Source organism: Peromyscus californicus, unplaced genomic scaffold (assembly GCF_007827085.1).
Source record: "Peromyscus californicus insignis strain IS unplaced genomic scaffold, ASM782708v3 Scaffold_7__1_contigs__length_154581171, whole genome shotgun sequence".
Taxonomy (NCBI): Eukaryota; Metazoa; Chordata; class Mammalia; order Rodentia; family Cricetidae; genus Peromyscus; species Peromyscus californicus.
The window spans coordinates 21,748,658-21,775,804 of record NW_026294595.1 but is presented as its reverse complement, the minus strand read 5'-3'; the positions used below and the strand labels follow the sequence as shown (position 1 = coordinate 21,775,804).

The 27,147-nt window shown below is 37.4% G+C and overlaps 1 protein-coding gene across 1 annotated transcript in view; it reads right to left on the bottom strand.

The window, feature by feature from the left end:
- Positions 1–27,147, bottom strand: part of Kynu (kynureninase) — a 138,357-nt gene that overhangs the window by 76,001 nt on the left and 35,209 nt on the right. The window contains exons 4-8 of the mRNA XM_052725648.1: positions 17,853–17,935; positions 7,624–7,685; positions 6,189–6,260; positions 4,633–4,707; positions 2,649–2,795 (exon numbers count right to left, since the gene is read on the bottom strand). Of these exons, the coding sequence (XP_052581608.1) occupies positions 2,649–2,795; positions 4,633–4,707; positions 6,189–6,260; positions 7,624–7,685; positions 17,853–17,935 (439 nt within the window). The remainder of the gene's footprint in view (positions 1–2,648; positions 2,796–4,632; positions 4,708–6,188; positions 6,261–7,623; positions 7,686–17,852; positions 17,936–27,147) is intronic.

The following is a 27,147-nucleotide window of genomic DNA, read 5'->3' as shown; positions in this document are numbered from 1 at the left end:
CCCCTTAAGATTTTATCCTTCCTTGCTAGCATGTCTATCAAAAAGCAGAGAACAAGTGGTCATGGGGTGCCCAGCCCCAACTGAACCAACACAGCTCTTACACCCAAGGCTCAGAGAATACTGTCTGAAAGGGCGAATGGCTGTTAAGAGCTAGAGGACCAGGAAATCTGCTGTGAGAAAGCGTCTCCTGGAAATGACAAAGAAGGTACATCCATAACACTTCAGCACTATGGTTGCCTAACAAGTCCTGGAGAACCATATGCTGATTTTTAAACTAATTTCAAGATACAAAGTAACTCTAGCTACTTATGATTTGTGCTGTTGTTGGTATTTATGCATTTTTAAACTACCTTTCAAAGTGTGTGGACCCACTTCCCTACTACAAACTTTGAAATTTTCCCTTCAAGATTTTGAAGTTTTTACTTCCTAATCGTCTCATTGATTTTCATCGCTCTATTCACTGTCATTTTGGCTGCTATCATGCTCAATTTCTAGAAACTTCCCTCTCTTTTACCTCACTCTTTAAGTCTTAGCAGTGATAATTTGAAGTCTCCTTCCCCCTTACAATTGTCAGTTTCTTTCGTGATTGACATCTTTAATTTTCTCCCTGTCTCTTTCATCAGCTTTATATTCACAGACCACACAGGAGAGTTACATAAGTCTAATTTTAAATTAGCCTAATTTTTCAACTCCAGCTGAGAATGAAAGCAATTGGACAGCAAGAGGGTAAACATTTGTTAAAAGAAATTTGATAATGGGTAAATCTAAGTCAGCCATATCCCTAGTTCATTCCCACGGCATCATTGCATTTAGATGGGAACCGCTCATTTTTCCCTTCATTTGTTTGACTGACAGTGTCATGAGAATTTGACTCCACAGACATGTTAAATGAATGACAGCCAGCGGCACACTTTGAGACTAGTTCCAGAAACTAAATCCCTTAACAAGAATTCAATATAAAACCGAATAAACATTTTTAAGATTTTAAAATTTTATTTATATTTTGAATATGTGAGTATTCTGCCTGCATGTATGTATATGTACTTCGAGTGTGCCTGGTGCCTCAGAGACTAAAAGAAGATATTGGATGCCTGGAATAGGCTTTAAACTGCCATGCTTTAAACTGCCATGTGGATGTTGGGAACAAAATCTTGGTCCTCTGCAATAGCACCAAATGTTCTTAATCATGGAGCCATCTCTCTAATTCCCTTATTTTCATTTTTAATGGGAAATAAAGTCAATATCTGAGACATTCCCCATTGTTTCAACTCCACTGAAGAGAGAAGAATGGGGAGGGACTCCTGCTTAACGGCAGAACGTGAGGCAGTCACAAAAATCTTCAGATACTACATTCTTAATTTTGAGAGCATGAGGTAGATGCTGTTATTATAACCTTGCGACAGAAGCTCAGAGAGGTCAAGTAACTTGCTAGGGATCATCTAACATGGCGAAGATCCAGCCAGTGTCTGAAACCTGACTGTATGAATGCCAAGCTAGCTCATGGTCTTTCTTCTCTGTCCCTTGTCTCATTTCTATGAAGGTTAATGAGACATGCCTGCATACTAAGGCAACATGGCTGCTGATTACTTGCAGAACATTTTAAAACACAAGTTTTATTGGCCTCCCTTTATTTTGGTGCTTAAGATTTAATATCTAAATTAAGAAGACATTATCTTTATATCTCTTGTAACACACCACTTTCACAGTTATCCATCAAATCAGCTGGAAGTCCTGGTTGGAAATTCCTAGAGACCACTGAAAACGGTGTTAAATTTCTTTTCATTAGTTCCAGTCATTAGCTTCAATAACTGCATATATTAACTGGATCTCACATATATAGTAATCCTATAACTTATTCATGTTCAGAATAAAATTCAATTGTCACCTTTTTTAATATAATTCTTGATTGCATAATCAAACAGAACAGCTTCTTAGGATTTTAAATATAACTTATTACTATTGAATTTTTTCCCAGTTGATTTCTTGCTTATAGCCCAAAATTAATAAAAAAAATTCTTAAGTCACTTACTTATATAGAGAGAAACATGATATACAATTAAAAATAATTTAATTTTGAATTAATAGTATACGGGGGAATAAACACTTTTGCTATAGACAATATTATAAAGCTAGAAGATTGTTAGAAATAAAATGGCATCCTTAAAGTCGCTTGAGTAAAACTCATCCTACTGATAACTCTATATGAACTACTAATAGTATCCATATTTCCTTATCTGGAAGTACCTAGCTTTAACATTTAGAACAAGTTACAGTATGACAATGTACTGAAGTGGGCTTTTTAACAGTCCTTGCACGTCCTGAAGACCGTGATATTTCATCCCTCTTTTGCTGTCTGAAGAGTCACACACATCATGTGTGCAAAATGTGCTCATCCTGGACTCTAGGGGCCCACATGAGGATGATATTATGATGAATGAGGTTGGATCATTGATGTCATGTGTTTACATGTTTATGGCTTGAAATACAACAACCATAGCAATAGTAATAGTAATATATTAAAATTTAAGCCTCCTTTCTAAAGAAAAAAGATTCCAAAACAATTTAAAGCACACATAAAATAATGCAGGTGGACCACTCTCAAGCAGAGTGCTGCCTGGGGAAGTGACAAGGAGAGAGGAGTTATCTACCTTTGCTTGTCCAGCTTTTGTAATGGCAGGCATGTTGAAGAGCTGACCAGTGTAAAACTGCACTCCACTGAACAGGATCACCGCAATCGAGTCTCCTTCCTCCTCGATTACTTCCAGTATGTCCTCCGTTCTTAAGGTCTCTTCCCCCTAAGTCAAATTCAGTGCAAGTTGACAGTATGACAGTAACAAACGTGTCACTCCATATCCACCAATGTCTTTCCTTCACAATGCAATGAAAGGTGACTAGGTTTCCCCACGGCAATGCTCTTCAGAAATCCAGCGAAAGAGCAGCACTGGGATAGGTTTTGTTACAAAGACATAAAAGATGCTAAAGAGGTTTCATTTAAGTGCCTGTCTGCACAATCCTATCTGCTCTTTTGTACTTCAGTATTCAACTAATCTTTACAATTTACAAACCTGTAAATAGTTTTCCCATTATCTTTATCTAGTAAAAAAAAGCATGAAGTCCTTGAAATATCTTATAGCAAAGCTGGAGATTCACTTATTACACTTATCAAGTTAGTGGTACTTTTTCCAGTGAAAACTCCCTTACACACCTTTCAACTGAGTTTTGCCAAATGGACATTTCAATTATTATAAAATTTAATCTTTTCCAAACTAATGTAAAGATAAAGACAAACATGAAGAAAACAGATCAAAATAAAGTATCAAGGACAAAGTTTCTCTAACCTCCTCACCACAACTAATGATTGGAAATTGTCAGTGAAGTGAGATTCAATCTTGAAAGAGTAACTTGAGCTCTAAAAAATCAGATAAGCATCTGCTTAGGGGTGAGCGGGTTTGATGTCTATCCAACTTTTCCACAAATCTTCTCTTGTAGCAAACATGACATAAATTTGGGTCCGTGCATGCTTAATTGCCTTAATATTATGTAGAAAGCTCATTAAAATAATATACCATCCTTCTATATAAGTTTTCAAATTTCTTGCTATTGGCCAAAGTCCCATGTTAGAAGACTTGTATGGATGAGTAGGTGTGTGTGTGTGTGTTGTTTCTATTATAAGACTCCTAGGGATTTTTTACCAAATAGGGAAATCATTGATATTGAAATCTCTGTTTTATTAGATATATACTTTTTATAAATATAAAGAAAGAACTTAGTAATTATAAAAATTCTACTTAGGGAACTGGCAACTTAAAACTCTTAAAATTCTAATACAGTTTGACAATAACCAAAAACAGACTAAAGAGAGTACTGCAGAATCTAACATGTAAGTTATTTGCCTAAAGGATTACCATGAATCAAATTAGAAATGAAATTTTCAGTGAGTTAAAGCTCTCAAGCATGTTGATTTGAAGCTATCTACTAATGCAAACAACTGGTTAAAGTGGACCCAAAGGATAAAGTATACTGGTCATATCTAGCCCTGAATTTTGGTTTCTGGTGGCTATATTCATTTATGCTAGAAACTACCCATTTATGTAGCACCTGTGAAAACAGATACCTCTTACAGATTTGAGACTCTTTTATACCATTAATCCTTCATGCTGGTTCCTACACACACTGGAACCCCAGACTCTTCAACTTATTGGCTCTAGAAAACTTACTGTGTCTCACGTACAAGAAAAAGTTTGATACATTGCAAAAGAACATGAAATACAGTCTCCATACAATTTCCCAATGATCTCTAGTCTTTGATTTTAATGGGATCCACCAGCAACTATATTTGAAATTTAAAGTGGTATATCCAATTTATCATCCCGTTCTCACCCGCTTGACCACTATGGACTCCATTGGCATAAAAGGAAAAATTCCTTGTCATATATCTAGCTCTTGAAAATGAAGATAAATATACTTCCATTTACTTTTTATTTTAAACAAAATGATCTAATAGTAAAAAATGCATTGGTCTCTTATGTTTTCTTAGAAGCTACATCAAATCCATGAAGATAATACATTTCTGAGGGAAATCAATGGGCATTAAGTAGAAGTATAATGAACATTTCTTTCTTTCTCAGATACCTCTCTTGGCTTTATCATCCGCATACTTTTTTCAACATCAAGTCCATGAAGTTGAATCTGTGACTCAATAGCATACTGAAAAAGAAAGAAATTTTACTCATTAAATTAAGTCCAAAGCACAGCAGTCCCTTAACATAACTCCTCTGAAAATAAATAATAAAATACCAATGAAACCTAATCATTATATTAAACCACATGTCAAAGGTAAAGTGAATGACTACACCAGAGAGGACCTTCTTAATGTAATGGAGCAGGAATTGGGGCACTTGTTGAAGTACCACATACTAAAGGTGATCAAAAGAGCAGAGTAGCTTTCAGAGATAAGGAGGTTGTTACAGTAAAACTCACCCAATGCAAATCACAACTGGGGCTTGCAATGTACCCAAGGAGAGGAGTTTGCAGCACTGGGCTTGAGTTAGGATAAACTAACAGCTCACCAGGAAGAGTCAGGCACAAAAGACAGATCACATTTGAAACTCCATGGAGAAAATCAGATATGCACGCGGCCAAATAACTAAAAGGAGCTGGAATCATCTTCAAGGTAGCAAGATCTTAATCTTGTTTTGATTTTTTTTTTTAGCAAAATATCATTTGTTGGCTTAATAGAATTACACGATTTAAAATTACAAGATGTAATGTAGAATAATAAAAAAAAAATAGGAGTGAGGTTTCTTTGAAACTAAATGAAAAGGCTTTATCTGTGTATGGATCTGGAAGAATCATGAGTATCTGAATGAGCTACAAGAAATCCTTTAATCTTCTCTCTGTGTAAGGCTGTAGTTATACGTACATTTTTCTGTGTGTGTTCACATGCACATATAAAAGCCATTGGTCAATGTAAGGTGACTTCGATGACCTTTCTATATCTTGTTTTTTTGAGACAGGGTCTCTCATTGAAACTGGAACTTTGTGACAAGAGAGACAGGCTGTCCAGCAAGCCTCCGACATCCTCCTCTCTCTCTAGTCTCCTGTTCTGGGACTACAGGCCCACACGGCTATACTCAGCTTTTTTTTGTGAGTGGTAGATAGCTCGATTTAGATCCTTATGCCTCTACAGCAACTGCTTTACAGACTTAGCCATCTCCCTGCATTAGCATTTTGTAATCTTTAATATTTTTTTCATAGAAAGGAATCAATAAGTATTGCTAGCATACTATGACAAAAGAGATGCAAATACACGTTCATATGACAATTTAACATCGCTAAAGGGTTAAGCAGTGGAGTTTTTATTGATTTTATTTTATAAAACAGCAACAGGAATTAATAAAACATTTATAACCACACTTGATTTAGGGAACGATTTGCTCAACATCTTTAAAAAGACTAATAAATCAGTGTCCCCATTCAGTCCTTTCCTCCCTGAACACATGTTTTACTTGAACAAAAGAAATAAATCTTGTATCTAGGAAAAAAAACTTAAATCAAAAGCACTTGACAGATCTTTTTTAGTCAGCTTACTTTGAAATGACTAACGAATAAACATTCAAGTCAGGAAAATGATACGTCCCGCTAGGAAGAGTAGAAAGAACATAAATATAATTTGAAGAAATCTTTACATGATCAGAAGGGAAGGCTTTGGCTTCTAGAAGAATCTTGTGCCGCTTTGGTGTAGGCTTAAAGAATGATAACTACAATGAAACAGAGTTATTGAGAAGCATTAACACACAATTTATTCATTCACTTCTTTATGCCACACTTTCATTGTATAAGCTCCAACATTTTAAAGACATTAATTAATTAAACATCTAAGATATCTGACAGGGGGACCTTTCCAATTAGCCTAGTTTCCAATGAATTATGAAGAGGGGGAAGATATTGGCTCATTACATTTATCAATGGAAAACAAACTCAGAGGAAAATGTGAACCAGATAAAAACATATTCTAAGGCTTTACCTAAATGTTAATTGAAAATTTATCTCCTTAAACATTTAAAGGTAATTTCTCTAGAGTGAGGCTGAAATAGCTTGTTCTATGCGTGTCTTATTTACATATCTTACTCTGCCAATTTTGTTCCCTTTATCACTTTTCCCTCTTGTCTGGTTGTTTGCTTTATGGAGTTTTGGTTTAGGTCCAGCTAAATGTGCCTCTACCCTCACATGAAGCCCCTCTCCATCTTAGAGGCACCAGCCAGAAATATACTGCTTGTTCACAGGCCCTTTCATTCTCCATGAAGTCCCTGAACAATCAGCTTGGCCCAGATTCTAATACAGGCAACACCTTTCGACAGGATGCTCATTAATGGCCAGGTGCTAAATTAATTTTCACATATTGAATCACTGAGTCCTGCACATCTATGAGGAAGACACTGTTGTCCTCATTATTACAAAGAGAAATACTATTTCTCAGAGATACTGAGAAGTTTGACTAACATTAAAGAGACACTAAGCAATTAGTTGGGAGTCAAAACTAAGGATGTATGAACTTTTAGATATACTTCAAAAACAGATTCTTGCATGTTTCCATCAGAGTGTAACATTTATTTTGTCTTTTTCTCTCTGTGTATGAATAAACCCCAAAGGTACTTAACCTGTGGTGTTTTGTTATGCTGCTCTTTTGTATTGATAACTATGATCAACCAAACTGTGATAATGGTGAAATACATTAGGTATAGTTGACTTCTGCTACCAAAGGTGCATTTTAGTTTGATGTTAGAAACCACTGACTTTTTTTCAGCATAGGGAAACACCCTTTCTGAGAGGCTCAGAGATTGCCAGTGAGTGCTCTTATGGAAGAGTTTTTTCTTTCAAGTACTATTACTATTTTTCCTTCTGCTCTTGATAAGAACTCATTACTCTGAAGCTCTTTGTAAGAAGAAACTCTTCCACAATTATGAAGGAATGATGTGGTCATGGTCTAGAATTCCTTGGTGAAAATATAAATAATCTCACACGTTAATGAATAGTCCATCAGAGATTTATGAATTTAAGATAGAAATAGATCAGATTATGCAAATAAAAGAACACAAAACACAGATGAAAAAGAAACCTTACCAGTAGCAGATGTAAATTAACAGTCAAAGCATTCATTAGAACTATTTCTTTCTCATGGGCTCCTGGAAAACAATCATTAAAAATCCATCATATTTGAGGCTTATCTTGTTGGTTTGGAATGTAGTTGGAACATGAGGCTGGGGCTTTATTTGATTATACCAATGTTATTATTGATATGTCATTATGAAAATGGAAGTTCCACACCTGATCCATTTACCAAATTATACCTGAACTTACATACATGTAGACAGTTAAAAATTGTATTTCTCTTTTGATGTTATGAATAACAAAGCCAAGATAATAATCATTTCTATGACTCACAAACTCAGAGTGGTTTATTCTGTTATCAGTTGGCAAAATCCCCAGAGAGTACTTTTTAATGTGTGTACACTTTGAAATTAAACTTTAAAGCTGGTTGCTCCTGACATGAAACTAAAGTGCACCTTTAGTAACAGAAGTCAACTCTGCCAGATATATCTCACTGTTACCACAGTAAGATCGGTCCTAGTTGTCAAGATGAAAGTGCTACATGAGGAAATACCACAACTTAAATACCTTTATGATTTGTTCACACACAGGGATAAAAAGACAAGGTAAATGTGCACCGTCTGATGAAAACATAAGCAAAATTAAGAAGTCTATTACCTACTCACCATGGGACCTTGCTCTGAAGGTTTGAGAACTGGAAGGCGACAGGAGACAGAGCCTATATTTGTGATTGGGACACCCCAGAGAAGCTTCTACACCTTCTGTGCTTCAACTTCTAGATGTTTCTTTTAAAAACACCAACTAGACCTATTTAAGGGAAATTATTTCCTCACCAACACTGAGGAAAATATCTATCACAAGGTTCATAAAGCTGTAAGAGAAAATATGTAATGCTGGTCTTACATGGTCTACTCACAGGCATAGTTATAATAGAATTCCCTTTAGAAACACAGTGGTCAGTGGGGTAGTAAGTCCACTAAATTCTAGGGTAAGTGAGCTTGGAGTGAGGTTATTGGAAATGAGTGTTTAACTGATGAATTCATATATTAACATAGCTATTCAAGGAGGAGCCTGTGTTTTCCTTTGGTCAGAGGCAACTTGTATCAGCTATCTGGATTTCTTTATTTGTTATACAATTGGCGAAGAAGCAGTGGGCATTAAAAGACATCCTTGGTCATTTTAAGTGAGATCAGGTCTGAAATCAAGGGGCCATGAAAACAATCTCCATCTACACGTCTAGACATTGTAAATGGACATGATAAACTTACTTAACATATAACAACATATGTCTTCTCCTACATATGAAATACCTTTTGAAATATGCTATTAAAGTAAGTGTTATCAGCTCTATCCCAGCTGTTTCTCTGTACTGAAGTATGATTTTTTTAAACTATTGCTTCTGAAATAAAACCCTGTTCTATGGTATCTGTCTTGATCATATGATTGATTCTCTCTCATTTGTAAGTATTTATTGTGAAAACCACTTATTAAAAAACTTGATGTAGAAAATAGAAGGAAAAAAGAAAGAAAACAATATGGCAAGAAAACAATTAATGGGGGAAAACATTTAAAGATAAATAAAAATGGTAAGAAAACACAGTAGTTGTCAGATGAAAACAAAGAATTGGAAGAGATTAATGGAGAGCTTTTATATAGAAACCCAGACATTTATTTTTGCTTAAGCATTACATATTTATTAAAACTACCACTTTCTGGGAAATTTTGGTCTGTCACATGATAGATATTTGCTTTCTGAATATTTCTGGCATGAGTACGTTCTGACTCCACAAGCATATCCACCCCAGACATGCTGGTCTAAACCAATCTCAGCTTATTCATGGCAATTCTCCCTCACTTTCAAGGGCACACTCATTCTTGAACCAATTCTTTGTCAATAGTCTCTTACTACTTTGAGTGATTGTCCCTACACCATTATCCCAACTTTGACTACTACATACGGAATTCACACAGAGCACTTCCCTGAATGCCACCCTAACCTACTGCTGAGCCCTGTCCAAAGACAAGACCCATTTATTAAGGATGCAAATGTGTATACCCAGGTACACCCAGGAGGGATGCTAGAATTAAAGTCTTGAAACACTAACAGACATGTTTACTGTGAGTATAACTAAAGGCACTTAAGAATAATTTATTCTTAACCTCACAGCAATGTCAATTTAACTAATTTTTAGTTTATTTTCAAAAGAAAGTTTACCTAATTGACCTCATGGGTTCAAGTCATACCTCTGAACACAATATTGTTCTACACTATTTCAATATTCTCTGAGAGATAAATGGTTTAAGTTAAATGAAACTCTTTCAAGTTGCCTCTCCTTGTTCCCTTTCCTGTCCTAAGAGCCTTCTTTGAATTAATGAGGAAACATCATGACCTAAAATTATTCAGAGCACAGTTTTTTAGAAGCTTCCTGAAAGCTTAAGACTTGGGAGGCTCTTCCCCTTAGGGGACCACTTGTGATTTTCTTTGATAAATGTCGAAATTGGAGTTGCTTCATCTGAGATGAGTGTTTCCCACTTGTTTTTGGCAACTCATTATAAGCACTGCCTTCTTCTATTGAAGCCTGGCAAGGTAATAGTTATGGAGCCATTACTATGCACTGATACTTTTTAATTTCAGAAATGTCTAAACGGCCACTCCTGGGAGTTTAAAGTGAGCTGAACCATTACAGACTTTGTTCAGGAAGTGCATCAGCACTTTGAAATCTGCAACTTACATTATTTCCCACAGCCTTTTTAGCCATGAGATGAGAAATCTGTTGTGAGTTTCCTTCATTATATCAATATGGAAACTGATATCCAAATAGAACTAACCCAAAGTTTCACAAATAAAAATAAATTTTTGTTCAGAATTACATTTGGAGGCATTGTTTATGAGACATTCCCCGAAAAATCAAATATGGGAGACCCAGGTTCATAACCAATTTCCTTCTTTGTCTCTCCAACATAATATCAAAGTTTTTGCAAGCTGAGAAGAGCAAGTCCCCCAGCTGCTTACCGTCTGGTAAGAGAGTCCACTTGGACTGTCATATCCTCTTCCCTCTTCTTTATTAAGCAGATGCGAATGCTATTGTGCATTTGATGTCAGAACTGTAATTAGGCAAAGCCCCAGGGAATTTTTCTAGTTACAAATTTCTATGGCCCATAGAGATGGCCAGAGCATGGAAGAGGGTCTGGGACAGCTGAGGCAGATCACCTGAGGATCATCGCTCCTCTCATGGTCAACCACAGTTTCATAAAGAAATATGTTCATATTGCACTTTTAAAAGATCAAATGCATGCATCTAACCCTTGGTGATTTTTATGTATCCAGGGGAAGTAGACTTAATAATGATCCTAATAATATTCTCCAGCACGTCTATTTCTATCATCTTGATAGTATGACATTAATTATAGGGAAAGTTACCCCATGTCCCATGTGTTGTGGAATTGTTGGCTCTATATAAAATATTTTATTAGTAGTTTTTCTTTGTATTCAAAATCGAAAAAAATTTGAATAAATATGTCTGATCACTCTTTCTCTTCCTGTTCATTCTAGAGCCATCAATATGTGCGCATAATAACTGTCACTGCACTGTTACTACTTCTTTTGAATAATCTTATGGCAAATACCATGTTTTCAAGTGACTAGAAGATTCAACAATGACCAGAATGAGACATCTCTGTCCGCTCATGACATATTTAGTAATGAAAAGTAATTTGACTTTTGCTACACTTCACTGTTATTTTAATTATTTCGTGATTTTAAGCCATGTCATCTTCTGGAGACAGTTTGACGTTCCTTATGATACAATATAAAGAAGAATAACAAAAATTACAATAAAGCTGGAAGCATGGCACAGTGATAGAGAGCTTGTCTACTGCAGGTAAGGCCATGGGTTCCATCTGAGGATATATATACACTCACATACATGCATTCGAGTACACACACACACACACACACACACAGAGAGAGAGAGAGAGAGAGAGAGAGAGAGAGAGAGAGAGAGAGAGAGAGAGAGAGAGAACAATGAAGTAAAGTATGTATAGAAGAAACAGTATTTTGAAGTTGTTAACAATCTTGTTACTTTAAATTTGGATATTTTTTTCCCTCTTAGAAACATTTTGAAAGCAAGGTAAAAGGAAATCATGTATGGTTTTTCTTTGACAAACACAATGAAAAAAATGTTAAATAAGAAGACATTGATTAGGACAAAACTGCCACACTAAGTTTCCAATAAATCAGGCCAGTAATAAAAATGAAATCACATTCATATTTTATGTCATCCAGGTGAAACCAATTTCTTACCTAGCCTTAAAGACTAGCATCAGAAAGATAGTCTGATTTCCAAACAAGTCACTTTTAATTGGCACAATAACATTCCCTGTGCCTTCACAGAACAGGTAACCAACAGAAACCTGATACAAAAAATTTGTCTCCCTGTCTTACCTTGGAAAGAAACTAACTTTAAAATGGATAGTTTTTCTCCTCTTTCTGTTTTGGGGTTTTCTTTGAATAAAACCAGTCTCCTCTACTTAATTCACAGGAATACTTACTATACTTCTGTGTAGCAATTTGCCTTGTTTTTTTTTTTTTTGTTTCTGATGCTGACCCCAGGGTCTAGATCTTGCTGGACAAGCACTCTGTCACTGAGTCAAGTTCCCAGTTCCCTGTAGCAATTTCCTCTGAATTCAAACATTCCATCCCTGAGTGAAACTCCTTCAAATTTGAAAAATTCTAAATAAAATTTTGCTAAGACTTAATGAGACAACTCAAAAGACTCAGAAAGTCCCTAAAACTTACCAGATCCACAAAGCCTTTTCTTTCCCTGAAGATTAATAATAGGCAGTAAAGATTACTGAAGAGAGTATACTTTCCAACCTATTGAGCTACCTGCAAGTTGTGCAAATAACGTCAAGGTTTCAGCTTTTGGGAGTTATTGCCTCTGAAATACTAGGGATATTTCACTGGACACATGAGTTACAACAGAAAGCCAAGTATTTAACTCTATAATAATTTTTATATAATATTGAGCCTTTGGGAAATTATTCATATATTTTATTGAGTTTCTATATACAAAATAGACTTTAGACATTTCAAGAATAATTATCTTTTATATGCCTTTTTACATAGAGAACTGAAACATCTCTATTTTAACTAATACAACATCCAAGTTAAAATGTGCAAAGAAAAGAAGAAATGTCTCATATGTTTTGCTCTTTATTCCAGGCTGTGAATTAGGTGAAGTCAGGAGAGATCATGTGACTAGATGATTGAACTGGTCATCTCACCTACTACCTCCTGTTTGGACAGGGACTGGACACTGACCCCGAGAGCAGACCTGAGCACTGAGGGCATGGTAAGCTTGACCAAGCTCCATGTCAACCCTCTCACATGCATGGCCTTGAGATTCCTTCTTGCTCTGCTGGGTTGTGTACTTTCAAATCAGCTGGTTAGAATATGAAAAGTGTATCTTATGCTATTACAACCGAGGAGTCAATTGTGGAAATCCCAGTATATAGCTAGTCAGTTCAAAGTGGGGACCTATGGCAGGTGTCACAAGCTGGAGCACCAGAGGTGGCGGGGGTCAAACTCCAAACCTGTGTAATGTGAACGAAAACTGGGAAGCTGGTGTCAGAATTTAATCAAATGATTGTTAACATAGTCTCGATGTCAGAACTGGTTTCCAGCATTAGAAATGCATCAGAACATGAATTACATAACACTGTATAGAATTTACAAACCAGACAAAGCTGCACAAAGCAGAGGTTAATTAATGTAGCTTCTTCAAATTTAAAAATGTTCAAGCATTTTTTTCTTTTCTAAGCAACCTGAACATTTATAGCCCTTTTTTCTCTCCTTACTGTTGGAGCCCATTTTTAGGTTTCCTAGTGGCTTTACCTAGCAGGTCTGCATAAAGAAGATGATTGGACCCCGGGCCTGAGTACAGGTGTCTAAGATGGTCTGCACCTGACTGTGCTGGGGAGAGGTCTTTTGCTCCACGCCTTTGGCATTCCTTTAAATACCCTAGGGCAGAGACAGTCGGGCTGATGGATTAGGATCCAGACCCGCTGGAGGCTGTCCTGTATTTTCTGTCTGTTTCTCTCCCCTCTATCCTTCTGTCTAATATTTCCTACTGCTTCTACTCAAGAGTACTCTGGGGAAATGTGGGGGTGAGGGATGGTCCCCCACACCTTACTAATAGCAGTGGAAGATGACTGCTTTAAAATTTTTTGCTATCTTTATGTGACATGAATGTACTTATTGAGCAACAAAATGCTTGTCCATTTAATAAGTTGCAATAGCCCTATAAACTTTTAAATGGTCAAAGGAAAATTATGTAGAGTTTATTGGCTTTATAAATAAGTCTTACTAAATAATATCATCTTACAACTTTCCTGGCCTGTCTATAAACATCCTAACTCTACCTTTTGAGGATAATAAATACTAAACACAAAGTAACAGGATTAGAATGCAATTGTTATCTGAACAACAAGCTTACTACTAACACACACACACACACACACACACACACACACACATACACACTGCACAGTCTACAGATAAAGAAACACAAATCTCACGTTGAATTAATACACATATTTATTTTTAGGTTTTCATTTGTTTATCTGTTAGAAACTTCAACAAATACACATGGTTTTCAAACATGCAGTCTCTTAGCTATAATAGAGACTGTTTCCATGTGAGTTTCCTCCCTTGTCATGCACAGGGCTTCCTGACAGATCAAGGGTGCTGCTCCGAGAGAACCTCGTGGTAGAGCAGGAGATGCTGTGCTTCTAGCCTCCCTGAGGTCAGAAGCCCTTTGGCATCCTGGGATATTGGCTTCAAGATCTGAGATTACAGGTTGCATACATACCCTACAGCTTCTTGTGAGTGCTCTTAATGCAGATCCCACTCTCTGAGCCTTTCGCTTGCTGCCCCCAAAGCTGCACTTGTAAATTTCTGAGCCCTTTCACAGCAGCTATACTTTTGGTCTGTGGAGGTACATATGCTTAAATTATTCCTGTCATCTTTCTGTTCCATAGGAGGTGGATGGTATTGTCAGTGTGCACTCAGTCTTCAGATTCTACAATGCAGCCACGTGAAACCAACAGAAATTTGCACATTAGAAACTCAATAAAATTGAAATGAAGTAAGGTTACTTTTGCTCACAATTTTTTAAACCAGAGTTAAAAAATTTTGTAGTAGATAGCATGATAATATAGTTTTCAATGTAAAAGAGGATCATTAAGCTGGTGGTGCAGTTTACAATAAGGTGGTCCCACCAAGTCAATTGGCCAGGGGATGGTCTCCTGTTTGAGCCTTTAGATTTAAAGACTTTAGATTTAAAGCATATAGTCTCCTGGTGAGTTCCAGCTGCTATGAAGAGTGTGCTCACATTTATGTGTTATGAATTTAATGTATCTTCTTAAGGTCGTATGTTGAAGCCCTGATCCCCTGTGTTAATTGAGAATAATTGAGGCCATTCGGGTGAGGTCTTAATCAGGTATGACTAGCTTTCTTACAAGAAAGAACAGTCACTGGGGGAAAATATGAAATTGGCTTGTGCAAATCAGAAAGAGAGCCTGGTAGCTCTTAGATCAGGGCCATTGGTCTCAGGAAAAAGGTGTCTTTTAAAGCCTCCCCATCTTAGATACTTTTATATGGCAGCCTGGGATGACGGACATGCATGCCATTCCTCTCACTGGGCCTGGTTTTCCCCTGCTTTCCAACCCGACAGTCTTCTCTTCAGCCTGATGTAGGAGGAGCCTGGAGGCCACACACAGGGGCAAGAGGAACTGATTATTTGATACAGTGGTTACAGTGTTTCAAGAGATCTCTCTTTTATTCCTATCTTCATACTTACTCCCCTATTGGATTGGCTGAATAATTTCCAAGCCTTTGAAAGATAATGACCAGAGTAATGAAAGGGTTGTCATTTGTTTGTTTTTTCTCTAGAAGATAAAAATTTGGTTTATTGTGTGTTTACAGATTTTTTTTTTTGTTTATTTATACGAAAGCAATTAGCAATCATCTTTCTGCTAACAGCTTCTCCAAATAACATGGACATCAATTGTCTTGGCTTTCTATTTTGTTCATTGAGAATTTACATAATTTTTCCAATTTGTTAAATAATTTCTTGAGTGATAATTCAGATAAAATGGATTTACATACATATGCCTGGCACTCGGTCAACTAAAAGCTTAGTTCCTATCGTAATGTGAGTCACAATGACAAGTTCTGGGCTTCCTTGTGTTTTTAGTGGTCATATGTACATTAATTTATGTTTTGCAGTCAGGGACGTTTTTGTCTTCATTTCTTCCTCACTACAGCCTTGGAACTTTTAGCAAAGGATCATAAGTTATTTTTTGAGTAAATATTCTGTTTCTTACACTTTAATGGTTTGCCATAGCCTTTCTGCAATTGAGTCTGTCTTCTCCACTCTAATTCCACCTGTCATCCATGTAGATTGAATCACCTAGTTAGTTGCCCAGAATCAAATGAGACAAAAATAAAGACAGTTTTATACTTTCTAATAAGGGAGCAGGATTTTTAAAACCATTTGAAAACTGGGAATTTCCTAAAGTACATCAAATATTTTCAGATAGAATATAAAAATTGGAAAAGTATAATGTACCCTAAATTTCACATAAAAATTCAGTCAATGCCAAGTATTCAAGCCAATGAAATAAAAAGTTAATTTACTATCTAAAAGATCATGAATTCTACCAGTAGGATACAAAATTTAGTTCTGGAAACTCATTATGCAACAAAGTAGAACCAGTCATATTACAGTTAAAGTTTTAGGGATGGATGGATGGTTCCATGATTAAGGGCACATATTACTCTTACAAAATACCTAAGATGCACTCCCAGTACCCATGTTGGATGGCTCAGAACTGCTTGGAACTCCAGCTCTAGGGGATTTGAAGGCCTCTTCTAGCTTCTGCAGGTACATCTACTCATGTATACTCACACACACACACACACACACACACACACACACACACACACACATACACACACAGAAAGAGGGGTGGGTAGAGGGGGAGACAGAGAGACAGAGAAAGACAAAGACACACAGAGACACACTCAGAGAGAGAGAGACTTAGTTACTATTCTACTGCTGTGGACTTGCTTACAGTTTCAGAAGGTGAGATCATGACCATCATGGCAGGGATCAGGGTGGCAGACAGGCATAGTGCTGGAGTGGTAGCTGAGAGCTTACATCCTGATCAGCAGGTGGGAGCCAGAGAGACATGGGGCTTGGTATGTGCTTTTGAAACCTCAAAGCCCACCCCACAGTGACACACCTTCTCCAATAAGACCAAACCTACTCCAACAAGACCACACCTCCTAAACCTTCCTAAACAGCCCACCAGCTAGGAAACAAACATTCAATTATGTGAGCTTATGGGGATCATTCTTATTCTAACACACACACACACACACACGCACACACACACACACACACACACACACACACACACACACACACACACAAAACAATAAAACTTTGTTCATTTGATTGTTAGTTAGTCAAGTTTAGGATGGGATCACACTATGCAGCTTGTTGGCCATTAACTTAGGGTCCCCACACCTCCTCCTTGGTTTCTTCACCTGGCTCAGTCTTAATTTAAATAGATCACCAAGGAGTAAACTGAAACAATGCTTTCAGTGCTTTACACTAAACATATTAATGATAATTAATGTTTATTATGTAACATTATAGTATTCATGTATTTTTTAATTATTTGATTATAAATTAATAAAATGTGCTTTTCCTTTTAGAAGGTGATAAATAGGGGTTTCAAAATATGTAAGGGGCTGAACATGCCTATAATCCCAGCACACAATAGACCAAGCAAGAGTTGTAAGATAGCCTGGGTTACAGAGGAAGACTGTGTTAAAAATCAAGCAGAGACCCAGGAGACCTGGGTGCAACTTAGTGGAGAACACTTGACTATTTTGAGTAGGGAACTGGGGCCCATCCCCAGTACCACAAAATAAAGAATTAAATAAACAAACAGATAATTGAAAGGGCTAGAAATAACAGATATTTATTTTTATATTTTGTATATTGATAACATATTCTTCATAAAAACCTTTGAATAATAATATTAAAGGTACATATTCTTTTTACTTTTATGGATTAACTTAGAAAACCAGAATGTTAGTCAATAAGATCTATCACTTACTTTTAGAGCTAAACTATATCTTCACAATTCTTTTGTTATGTACTTACCCACAATGTCCTTCATAAGGCCTACAATACTCTCATCCCCTATAATCCAAGGGCGTTTCCCTACATCATGACCATAGGCTCCCCTGAAATTGAAAAAGGGACATAAACATTTCTTAGTAGTGTGTAGTGGGTAGCTGTTCCAGCTTTGACCTGGAAGTACTACCCCCATTGAGGCTTCAATAACTGTCATGCCTACAAGGCAGGGCCGAGACAGGAGCCCTTAAGACCTGAGATCTGGATGTGCCAGCTCTCTTGGTTCCTGGATCCTGGACGCTGGAGGTAGATTGAGCAGAGTTTTCCAGAGAACACCGCTAGACTGTACTACACCTTTCCCAGACCCTGTAACCTATCCCTTTACTTGTAAGTTACCCCACAAAATAAACGTCCCTTTTAACTATGTTGCCTTAATACTACAACCAATAGTAGTGTGGTGGTGGTGGCAGCGGCAGCGGTGGTGGTGTGTGTGATTTTGTTTTCAAATATTAGCTAGTAAGATACTTCCATGTGTACTATTTAGTCTAGAGGTAACATGTCTTCCACAGGCTCATATACTGGAACAGGTGTTTCTAAGTTGGTGGCCCTATTTTGGGAGTTAATAGAACCTTTAAGAGGTAGAGCCTAGCTGGAAGAAATGGGTAACTCAGGGGCAAATCTGAGGTTTGTAGGCCAGTCCTGCTTTGTTTCCTAATTGTGGTGACATATTGTGTACCCTAATAAAATTTGCCTGAAGATCAAAGAACAGAACAAGCCACTAGATTCAATATTAGGCCAGGTGGTGGTGGCACACACCTTTTATCCAAGCACTTGAAATCTCATGCCTCTCCTACCAGTACTTGGGAAGTCACACACCTTTAATCCCAGCACTAAAAAGGAAGTAATAGAGCTGGGCAGATAAAGTTATATAAGGCACGAGGAGACAAGAACTGAAGTCTTTTCAGGCTGAGGAGTCCTAGAGGTAAGATGTGGCAGTGGCTTGTTCCTTTGTCTGTCTGATCTTCAGGCAAATTTTATTAGGGTATACGATATATCACCACATTAAGTTTTATGAGGGTACACAATAGATCACCACACCTAATCTGCCCAAATGTGAGCCATCAGTCACTGCAACCACTGTCACACATTCCCTACCATGGTGGACTGTATCCTCAAACCATGACTCATAATAAATCATTCCCTCCTAAGGTTGAGCCTTCTCAGGCAGTTGACATAGTAACAAGACAAGTAACCAGTATACATATCTTTATAATGCTTAAGCAAAAATATTAAAATATAGCTTTTGTAAAATCAAGAAGTGGTACCTGGGTATCGTATGTTTAAGATTCATCATTCTTTCATTGCTTTTTTTTTTTTCTACTGTCATGTGGTTGGAATATTATCTATGTGCTATTTCATTTTGTAAAACATTTTCCAGCCTAAGCTACTATTTTCTCTTTATTTTGGAAATTTTCAAGACTATTACAGCACTCTACTTACATACTTGTTGCCTACAGTAGTATCTATACAAAAATACACATACTAATTTATTTTGGGAGGCCAAAATCGATGAATGAGATAAAAATACATAAAATGACTATCCTTGTGATGGTATTTTATAGAAATACCAAAAATTTAATAACAATCATAGTCAACACTACATTTTCACCTATCTTTCCCTACATATTGCCTCTCTAGCAATTGGGCTATCCTGTTTCAGCTCAATTTTATTATTGAAGTAAATTTCCTATGTTTTTTTTTGGGGGGGAGGGAAATCAGAAAATACAGAAGAGTATATTTCAGTATTAAGAAAATGAGAAAGAATAATACACATGAAAATGTGGAGGAAATTGAATCCAAGTCTGTGCAGGAACATCTAGAATGCTGTTGAATGCTCATGTCTTCCATGACTCAGAAATGGATTGATCTTAGGTGATGCCTTATAGACTAGGAAATAAGGCTGGTGCACATGCTTTTTATTCTAAGGGAAGTCAAGGTTTATGTCCACCTATTGAAATTCTTCCATTTGCCTGTGGTGAGCTGGGATGCCTTCACATTTGATGCTATGCTACCAAAAAAAAAATACATTCTGAATGTTTGATAGTTTTTTTATCATATAGTATGAGTCAACTTCAGGTCTCTGCTGGAGGAAAATCACATTTATTAGAAGGTTCCAGGGGCTAATTTTCCACATCTGTAAAAGTAAATAAAAGAGTGACAATATGTTCTTTAAAGGGTTGGCAGAAAAAGTAAATGAGATAGCATATAAAAGAGATGGATGCACAATATTCCCTTGCTGACTCATCTCTTCTAATGTAAATCTAATGCTAAACTGCCTTCATCAACATGTGGTACATAACAGGAATCTTTAAGCTAATATTTCCATTACCATATAAACTGAGATGAAGGAGGAGGACTTTCTGTGTGAATAAACATAGGCTGCTAAGAACTAGGAGGAAGAAAAGGGCAATTCAATTGCTAGTTATTATTATTCATATTATTATTAGATAGCCTGCAGCTTGCCTCTCTGGACTCCCAATATAAATGTTAAAGACAAAAATCATTATCATTAAATGGTAGTTAAAGGCAGATACTCGGATCCTTTTTTATTTTAATCACATAGAGCTCCCTGGCCTTTGCTGATAGCACAATATATCTTATTACATCTAGGTAGTAAAATTCTATGTTCTGCCTCAGAGAATTTATATCTCAGAATATTATGCCACCTACTTCTCACTCTGGTAGACACCATGGTAATAATCTTTAGGGATATGTTTCTCCCTGCAAGGCTTTTGGCATCTTCCTCTCTTTAAAATATTACACACTAAGGCTACTTCCTCATTTTGTCAGCCCACTAGCCTGGGGTAGTGAAATGTATTTAGAACGTTTTATCCAAATAAACCCAAAGTAAAGTGGCCTGTCATTAGGAAGAATTGATGTAGATTAAAGTGTGGTTATAAACATATGTGTTAGAGTTAGGAAAGTTGCTAGATTGCTTTCATTCAAAGTTGCTTAAAATAAGCCGAACACAGCTGCAATCCTTTACAAATGTTGGGAAAGAAATATGAAGAGTTAACCCATTACCACAAAATTAATCATTGCCAGGAGTGGAGTGTTTTGTGAGGTGGCCATGAGCAATATTTGCCTATGAAATCAGATTTCAGGATATAACATCTAATTAAGAAGTTAATAGAAACTTGGATTCTCTTTAAAATGGGGCCATATTTTACTCATCCTACAAAATGAGAAGTGGTCCTATTTTAGAAAGCTTTCCCTGTAAGTGAATAAATAAATTTTCAGAGCCTTTCTTAATGAAGCACAGTTTTATCCATGACCCAATTGATAACTGGCTAATAATCCATATTTGACTAGTGGAGATCTGTATTTTCTTATTCATGTGTCCCCCTCTTATTTAAAGGGAGAAATTCATAACTAAATAAAAACTATTGTAGGTGTCTTCAGGTGAAAGCTTCTCTGGGCTACTTAATCACTGCACTGTCCACAAACACACTGCCATGTAAATCATTCCATCAGCCAGCTGGAATATCCTGAAGTATAAATCCATGGGACATTTCTTCTTTAACTAATTCTACCTAGGCTGTCAATCTTTTACAAAAGTCCCTATGAAGGCATTACCACAGAAAGAATTACTCCTGTGAAAAACAGAAGACAGCATCTATCTAGTAAATTTGAGAATGCAGATGACTTAAATACCATGGTTCTAGGTTCTGTTTTTGGAATGTAATGTATGTTTCTCAATCTACAATATACTCTTAGGATTGATGTTTTGCCTTCTAACTGAAGTTTATCATCATGACTATTAACTCACGTTACTTTCTTTTACATAATGCAGACTGTCTTAGGGCTTCTTCTATTGCTGTGAAGACACACCGTGACCATGACAACTCTTACAAGAAAAACATCTAATTGAGGGGTGCTGTGGGAGAGTCTTTCTGTATGCTGTGAATATATGTTGCTCCCATTGGTTAATAAATAAAAGTGCATTGGCCTATGATAAGGCAGGATAAGAGGCAGGTGGGAAATCCAAACAGAGAGATAAGGAGAAGTAGGGTAGAGTCAGGGCAGACACTATCTAGCTGCCAAAGGAACAAGATGCCAGGAGACTGGTAATGCCACAGCCACATGGCAAAATATAGATGAATAGAAATGGGTTAATTTAAGATGTAATAGCTAGCTAGCAATAAGCCTAAGCTATAGACCAAACAGTTTGTAATTAATATTAAGCCTCTGAGTATTTATTTGGGACCAAGTGGCTGGGGGACATAGGAAAAACTTCTGGCTACAGAAGGAAGTCACTTACAGTTTCAGAGGTTCAGTCCATTATCATCATGGCGAGGAGCATGGCTACATGCAGACAGATGTGCTGTGGGAGGAGTGGAGAGTCCTACATCTTGCAGGCAACAGGAAGTTGACTCAGTGTCACACTGAGGGAAGCTTGAGCAAAAGAGACCGCAAAGCCTGCCCCCACAGTGACACACTTTCTCCAACAAGGCCATACCTCCTAATAGTGCCACTCTCTTTGGGGGGCATTTTCTTCCAAACCACCATACAGACTGTTAGTAAATATGTAATAGAAAACATTCCCCCAAATCTTGTAAGCAGACATCCTATCCTTTCTCATATACCATAGGATTGAAGAATATTAGTCTTTTTTTAAAAAGATTTATTTATTTATTATATATACAGAACAGGGCGCCAGATCTCATTATAGATGGCTGTGAGCCACCATGTGGGTGCTGGGAACTGAACTCAGGACCTCTGGAAGAGCAGTCGGTGCTCTTAACCTCTAAGCCATCTCTCATAAAGAGGACATTTTTCTTCATTTTTGAGACAATATCTTGCTCTATATCCAAGGGTGTCCTCAAATATCCAATTCTCTTGTTTCAACATCCTGAGTGATGGGATACTAGGCTTATGATACAATGTTCAGGATTGTATAAACTTTTTATTGATAATTATAACATAGCAATGAGTCTATGCTACAACTTTTCTGTTTCAAAATATTAGAATTGCCTAAATAATTTCATTTGACAGAACACATATGTTAAACTATATTGTAAGCTGTTCAGATCAACTTAAGAAATTTCATAAATGAAAATCAATTTGCAAAATAGCAATAATAAGGATTGTTTTATAAGAGGTAAAAGTTCTTACTAAACTTTGGGGGAGATGCAATTTTTTTCTTAATAAGTGGAAATTGTAGAAGAAATACTTTGCATACAACTAGAGCCTAGATATATTTCTTCAGAAGTAATAGGTGAAAATGTAAGTCATCAGAGTGTCTGTATTAAGAGCTATAGAGTATAAACTACTGGTTTTCAACCTTCCTAATACTGCAACACTTTAATACAGTTCCTCATGTTGTGTTATTATTTTCGTTGTTACTTTATCACTGTAGTTTTGCTACTGTTATGAATTGTAATACAAATATCCCTGTTTTCTGATGACATCAGGTGATCCCTGTGAAAGGGGTGTTTGACCCCTGAAGGGGTCTCAAGCCACAGGCTAATAACTGCTGATTTGAACAGTGATTTAAGTCATGTGGGCAGAGGCGTGACTAGGACCCACAGCCTTATAAAAGGTGAGTAAGGTGCATGCACCATCTATCACCTGTGACATGACAAGAAACAGTATTTGGGAAGCAAGTGCTGCTTTCGGCAAGTACCAAGTCTTCTCATACCTTAATTTTGCAGAATTGTGAGATAAAACTTTTCTGTTCTTTATAAGATTCTCAGTCTCCAGTGTTTTGTTATTTTAGAATACAAAGCCCCTTACTAAAAAAAAAAAATCACTAAGTGTTTTGACCTTTGATTTTTCTTTAGTATTAGTAATCAAACATGGTCATCATAGGGTATAAGGTCAGTTACAGTAAAAAGTAGGTTTTGCTGTATTCAAATAGGCAGGATGTCTGTAGTGGAGTGCAAGAGAGAAGAATATGACATTTCCTGCCTTGATATCCACAGCTCTTAGTGATGTCTTGTTTTGTCAAAGTGTATTGATAATTTTAATTCTATTGTTAAGATTGTGCTTTTTGTTTGTTTGTTTTTCGAGACACGGTTTCTCTGTGTAGCTTTGCACCTTTCCTGGAACTTACTCTGTAGCCCCAGCTGGCCTGGAGCTCACAGAGATCCGCCTGGCCTTGCCTCCCAAGTGCTGGGATTAAAGGCGTGTGCCACCACCGCATGGCAAGATTGTGCTTTTTAATATCGTCTTTACCAAGACAACAAATTTTAATTCATATTAGACTATTTAGTAAACTTAAAGCTTTCATAGCAAAAGAAACTATCAGCCCTCATGATGGACAACAAGATGAATGGTAAAAGGTGTTTTACCAGTTATACTTTAGACATTGTTAATATCTAGAATACATGAAGAACTTAAAAAATTGGATAACCCCCTAAATAACTCCACTCAAATCTGCTGATCAATAAATAGCATAGTGGACTGGGCAATTCTCACCAAGAAACACAAAGAGCCCACAAATATTTTAAATCCTGTTTCACTTACTCATCCATCAGGGAAATGTAAATAAAAACTACTTTGAGATTTCATCTCTTCCAGTTAGAATGGCCATCATTAAGAAAATATATGACAATTAATTATAGTGGATAGCTCTTCCAGCTTTACCCTGGAAGCACTACCCCAGTGAGGCTTCCAGTAACTGTCATGCCTACCTATGACCTGGCCCTGAGGCAGGGCCACGATGGGAGCCTTTAAGACCTGAGATTCGGATGTGCCGGCTCTCTTGGTTCCTGGTGATCCTATATGCTGGATGGTAGACCAAGCAGAGGTCTCCAGAGAACCCAGCTGAACTGCACTTCACCTTTCCTGGATCCTGTAACCTATCCCTTTACATGTTGTAAGTTACTTCAAAATAAACCTCCCTTTTTAACTATGTGGAGTTGCCTTAATAAATCCCCCTTTAATTAGTGATGGCAAAGAAGTAGGGGAAAAGAATCCTTATTCCCTGCTGATAAGTAGGAACTGGAACATCCATTATGGAAATCAGTATGAAAGCTCCTCAAAAAATTGTAAGTAGCGCTACCACATAACCAGCTCTATGGAGAAGAATGGGAAAAGGGAGAGAGAAACTGGCTGGGTGGTTTTAGGGACTGGGACATGAAAGCAGCCAGTTCGTATTCTTGTCCTTGGTTCTGTCCTAGCTAGAGGTCAGAAATCCCAAAGGAGTCTGGTTCCTAATCTGGTTTCTCTTTCTCTCTCTTCCTCTAAATGAGCAGCTCTGCCCAGACTTGACTGGAACTGAGAGGAGGCCCATGGGACTCACTGAGCAGTGCACCCTCTCCTAGCTACCTCATAGCACCCACTTTCTGTTTAAGTCCTTCCCTAGCCCCCAGAGTGGCAGCTGAATGATGCACTCACTCCTGCATTCCTGCTGTGTAGGATGCTGACCCTTCTTGTCCTAAACTCCTTACAATCAAACATGTATCTAAAAGTCACCCTCTGTGCTCTGTGAATTTCTTCTTTGAGATTTGTGAGCCCCTGACTCAGCATACCTTTTGTGTGACCATGAGTTTCTCGCACTCTAACTTCTGAGTCAAAGCCCACCTGAGGTTAGTGAGAAAGTTTCCACTGTATTCAAAGACACCGGCCCTCTCCTGCTTCTTATCATTTCAATACCATTTATGGACTACTCTAAAGGACTTGTAGTATGTATGGAGATCCTTGTATATCCATATTCTTAGCTGTGCTATGGACAGGAACTAAGGTAGATTTCTGTCGAGAGAGTGACAATGTGAAAATGTGGTACACACATATAATAGAACTTTATTCAGCTATAAAGAAAATGAAATTTTAAAATTATATTAAAATGAGAAATCTGGAAACCAGTATAGTACAGGAAACAACCCACACTCAGAAAGAGAAAAATTGCACTTTCTCTATCACATGAGACCATACAGGAACACCAATGTGGCTGTAGGTCATGAAACTAGAAAAGAGGCTGGATAGTAGATAACAGATGTTTGAAGTAGGGGACTACAGTAACGGAATACACAAGATAGGGAAGGAAACTGAGAGGAAACTCTTGTGAATGGCATGGCACAAGCCTGGGAGCAGGAGGCCAGGGGAGGTAAGCAGAGGAAGAAGGATCAACAAAACTAAGTTTTGTCTGAAAATACCCCAGTGAAACTTATCACTTTATATCGTAATGTTTTTAAAGGAAAAAATAATGAAGCTTGTAGCTTTTTTTAATTGAGAATTTCCTTTAGTCAAATGAAAGAGGCACAGACTTGGCTTGAGGTTCAGCCTGGGAACAAAAATGGGTCTGGAGGATGCAGAGAGAGTAAAATCGCATCTGTTAAAAGCTTACCACAACATTGGGAAGTCCCAGATCTATTGACAAATGGCACAAGGGGAGATTAGCATAGAAACCAGAACGGTCGTCAGAAAAGGAACTGAGAGGACAGCCTACCACAGTTCTTTAAATGAAAACATGTGCACACAAAGCAAGATTTTATAAAAGAAACAGTCTGAACTTGACTAAAGGGCTCTTCAAGGGAAGGCTGTCATGGACCCAAACTCAGGGACAAAGGCAATTTCTTGCTGTCCTTCCTGGAAGCTCCCAGCCCAGAACACTCACTAACTCAGCACAGTTGTGAAGGGTCCCACAGAGCAGCGTCCTGTGTTTCCCTGTGAGTCACTACAGTTATCCATCATGCCCAGCTCTTCAGCCAGCTCCTCCATTAAGAAAACCTTTCCTCCCTCAATAATTTCTCAGCTGTCAAAAAGTTTGCAGGCCCTCTTATTATTTGGAGCTAAGTTGATAAGAAAAAAAAAAATTCTTTCCTACAGAGTCTCATACAGAAAAGGCTAGGAGTCAGGTTTCAAATGAAGTATTTTGGGGGCAAAAAAACAAATAAGAACTGTTTTGGGATCAAAGATGTGCAAGCAAGAGAGGAAGGAACAGAAGTGTAACTGCACATCTGAAATCCTGCGGCTGTCTAGGAGAAAGCAGGGCCACAAGGCTGACTATGTCCCCAGGGCTGAGGGAAAAGGAAAGGAAAGTAACCAAAGCAAAAATGGGTGGATGTCTTTTGCCGAGAAAAGGCCTTTAATTCAATTTTCATTGCTTTCTGCCTTAAAGAGCACTCTTCTCTGAATCATTTGTCTAATGAACACTGGGAGGATCTAACTAAGGCTCTGGCTTTGTCTACGTTCACAAAGTAAAATATGAAAGTGAAATGCAACAATAGACAATGCTCTGAGAGACAGGCACTTTCCTGAAACATCATTTTAACATCTCAACACTCCTCAGCTGGTCCCTTGGTGGCCTGAGGTATGC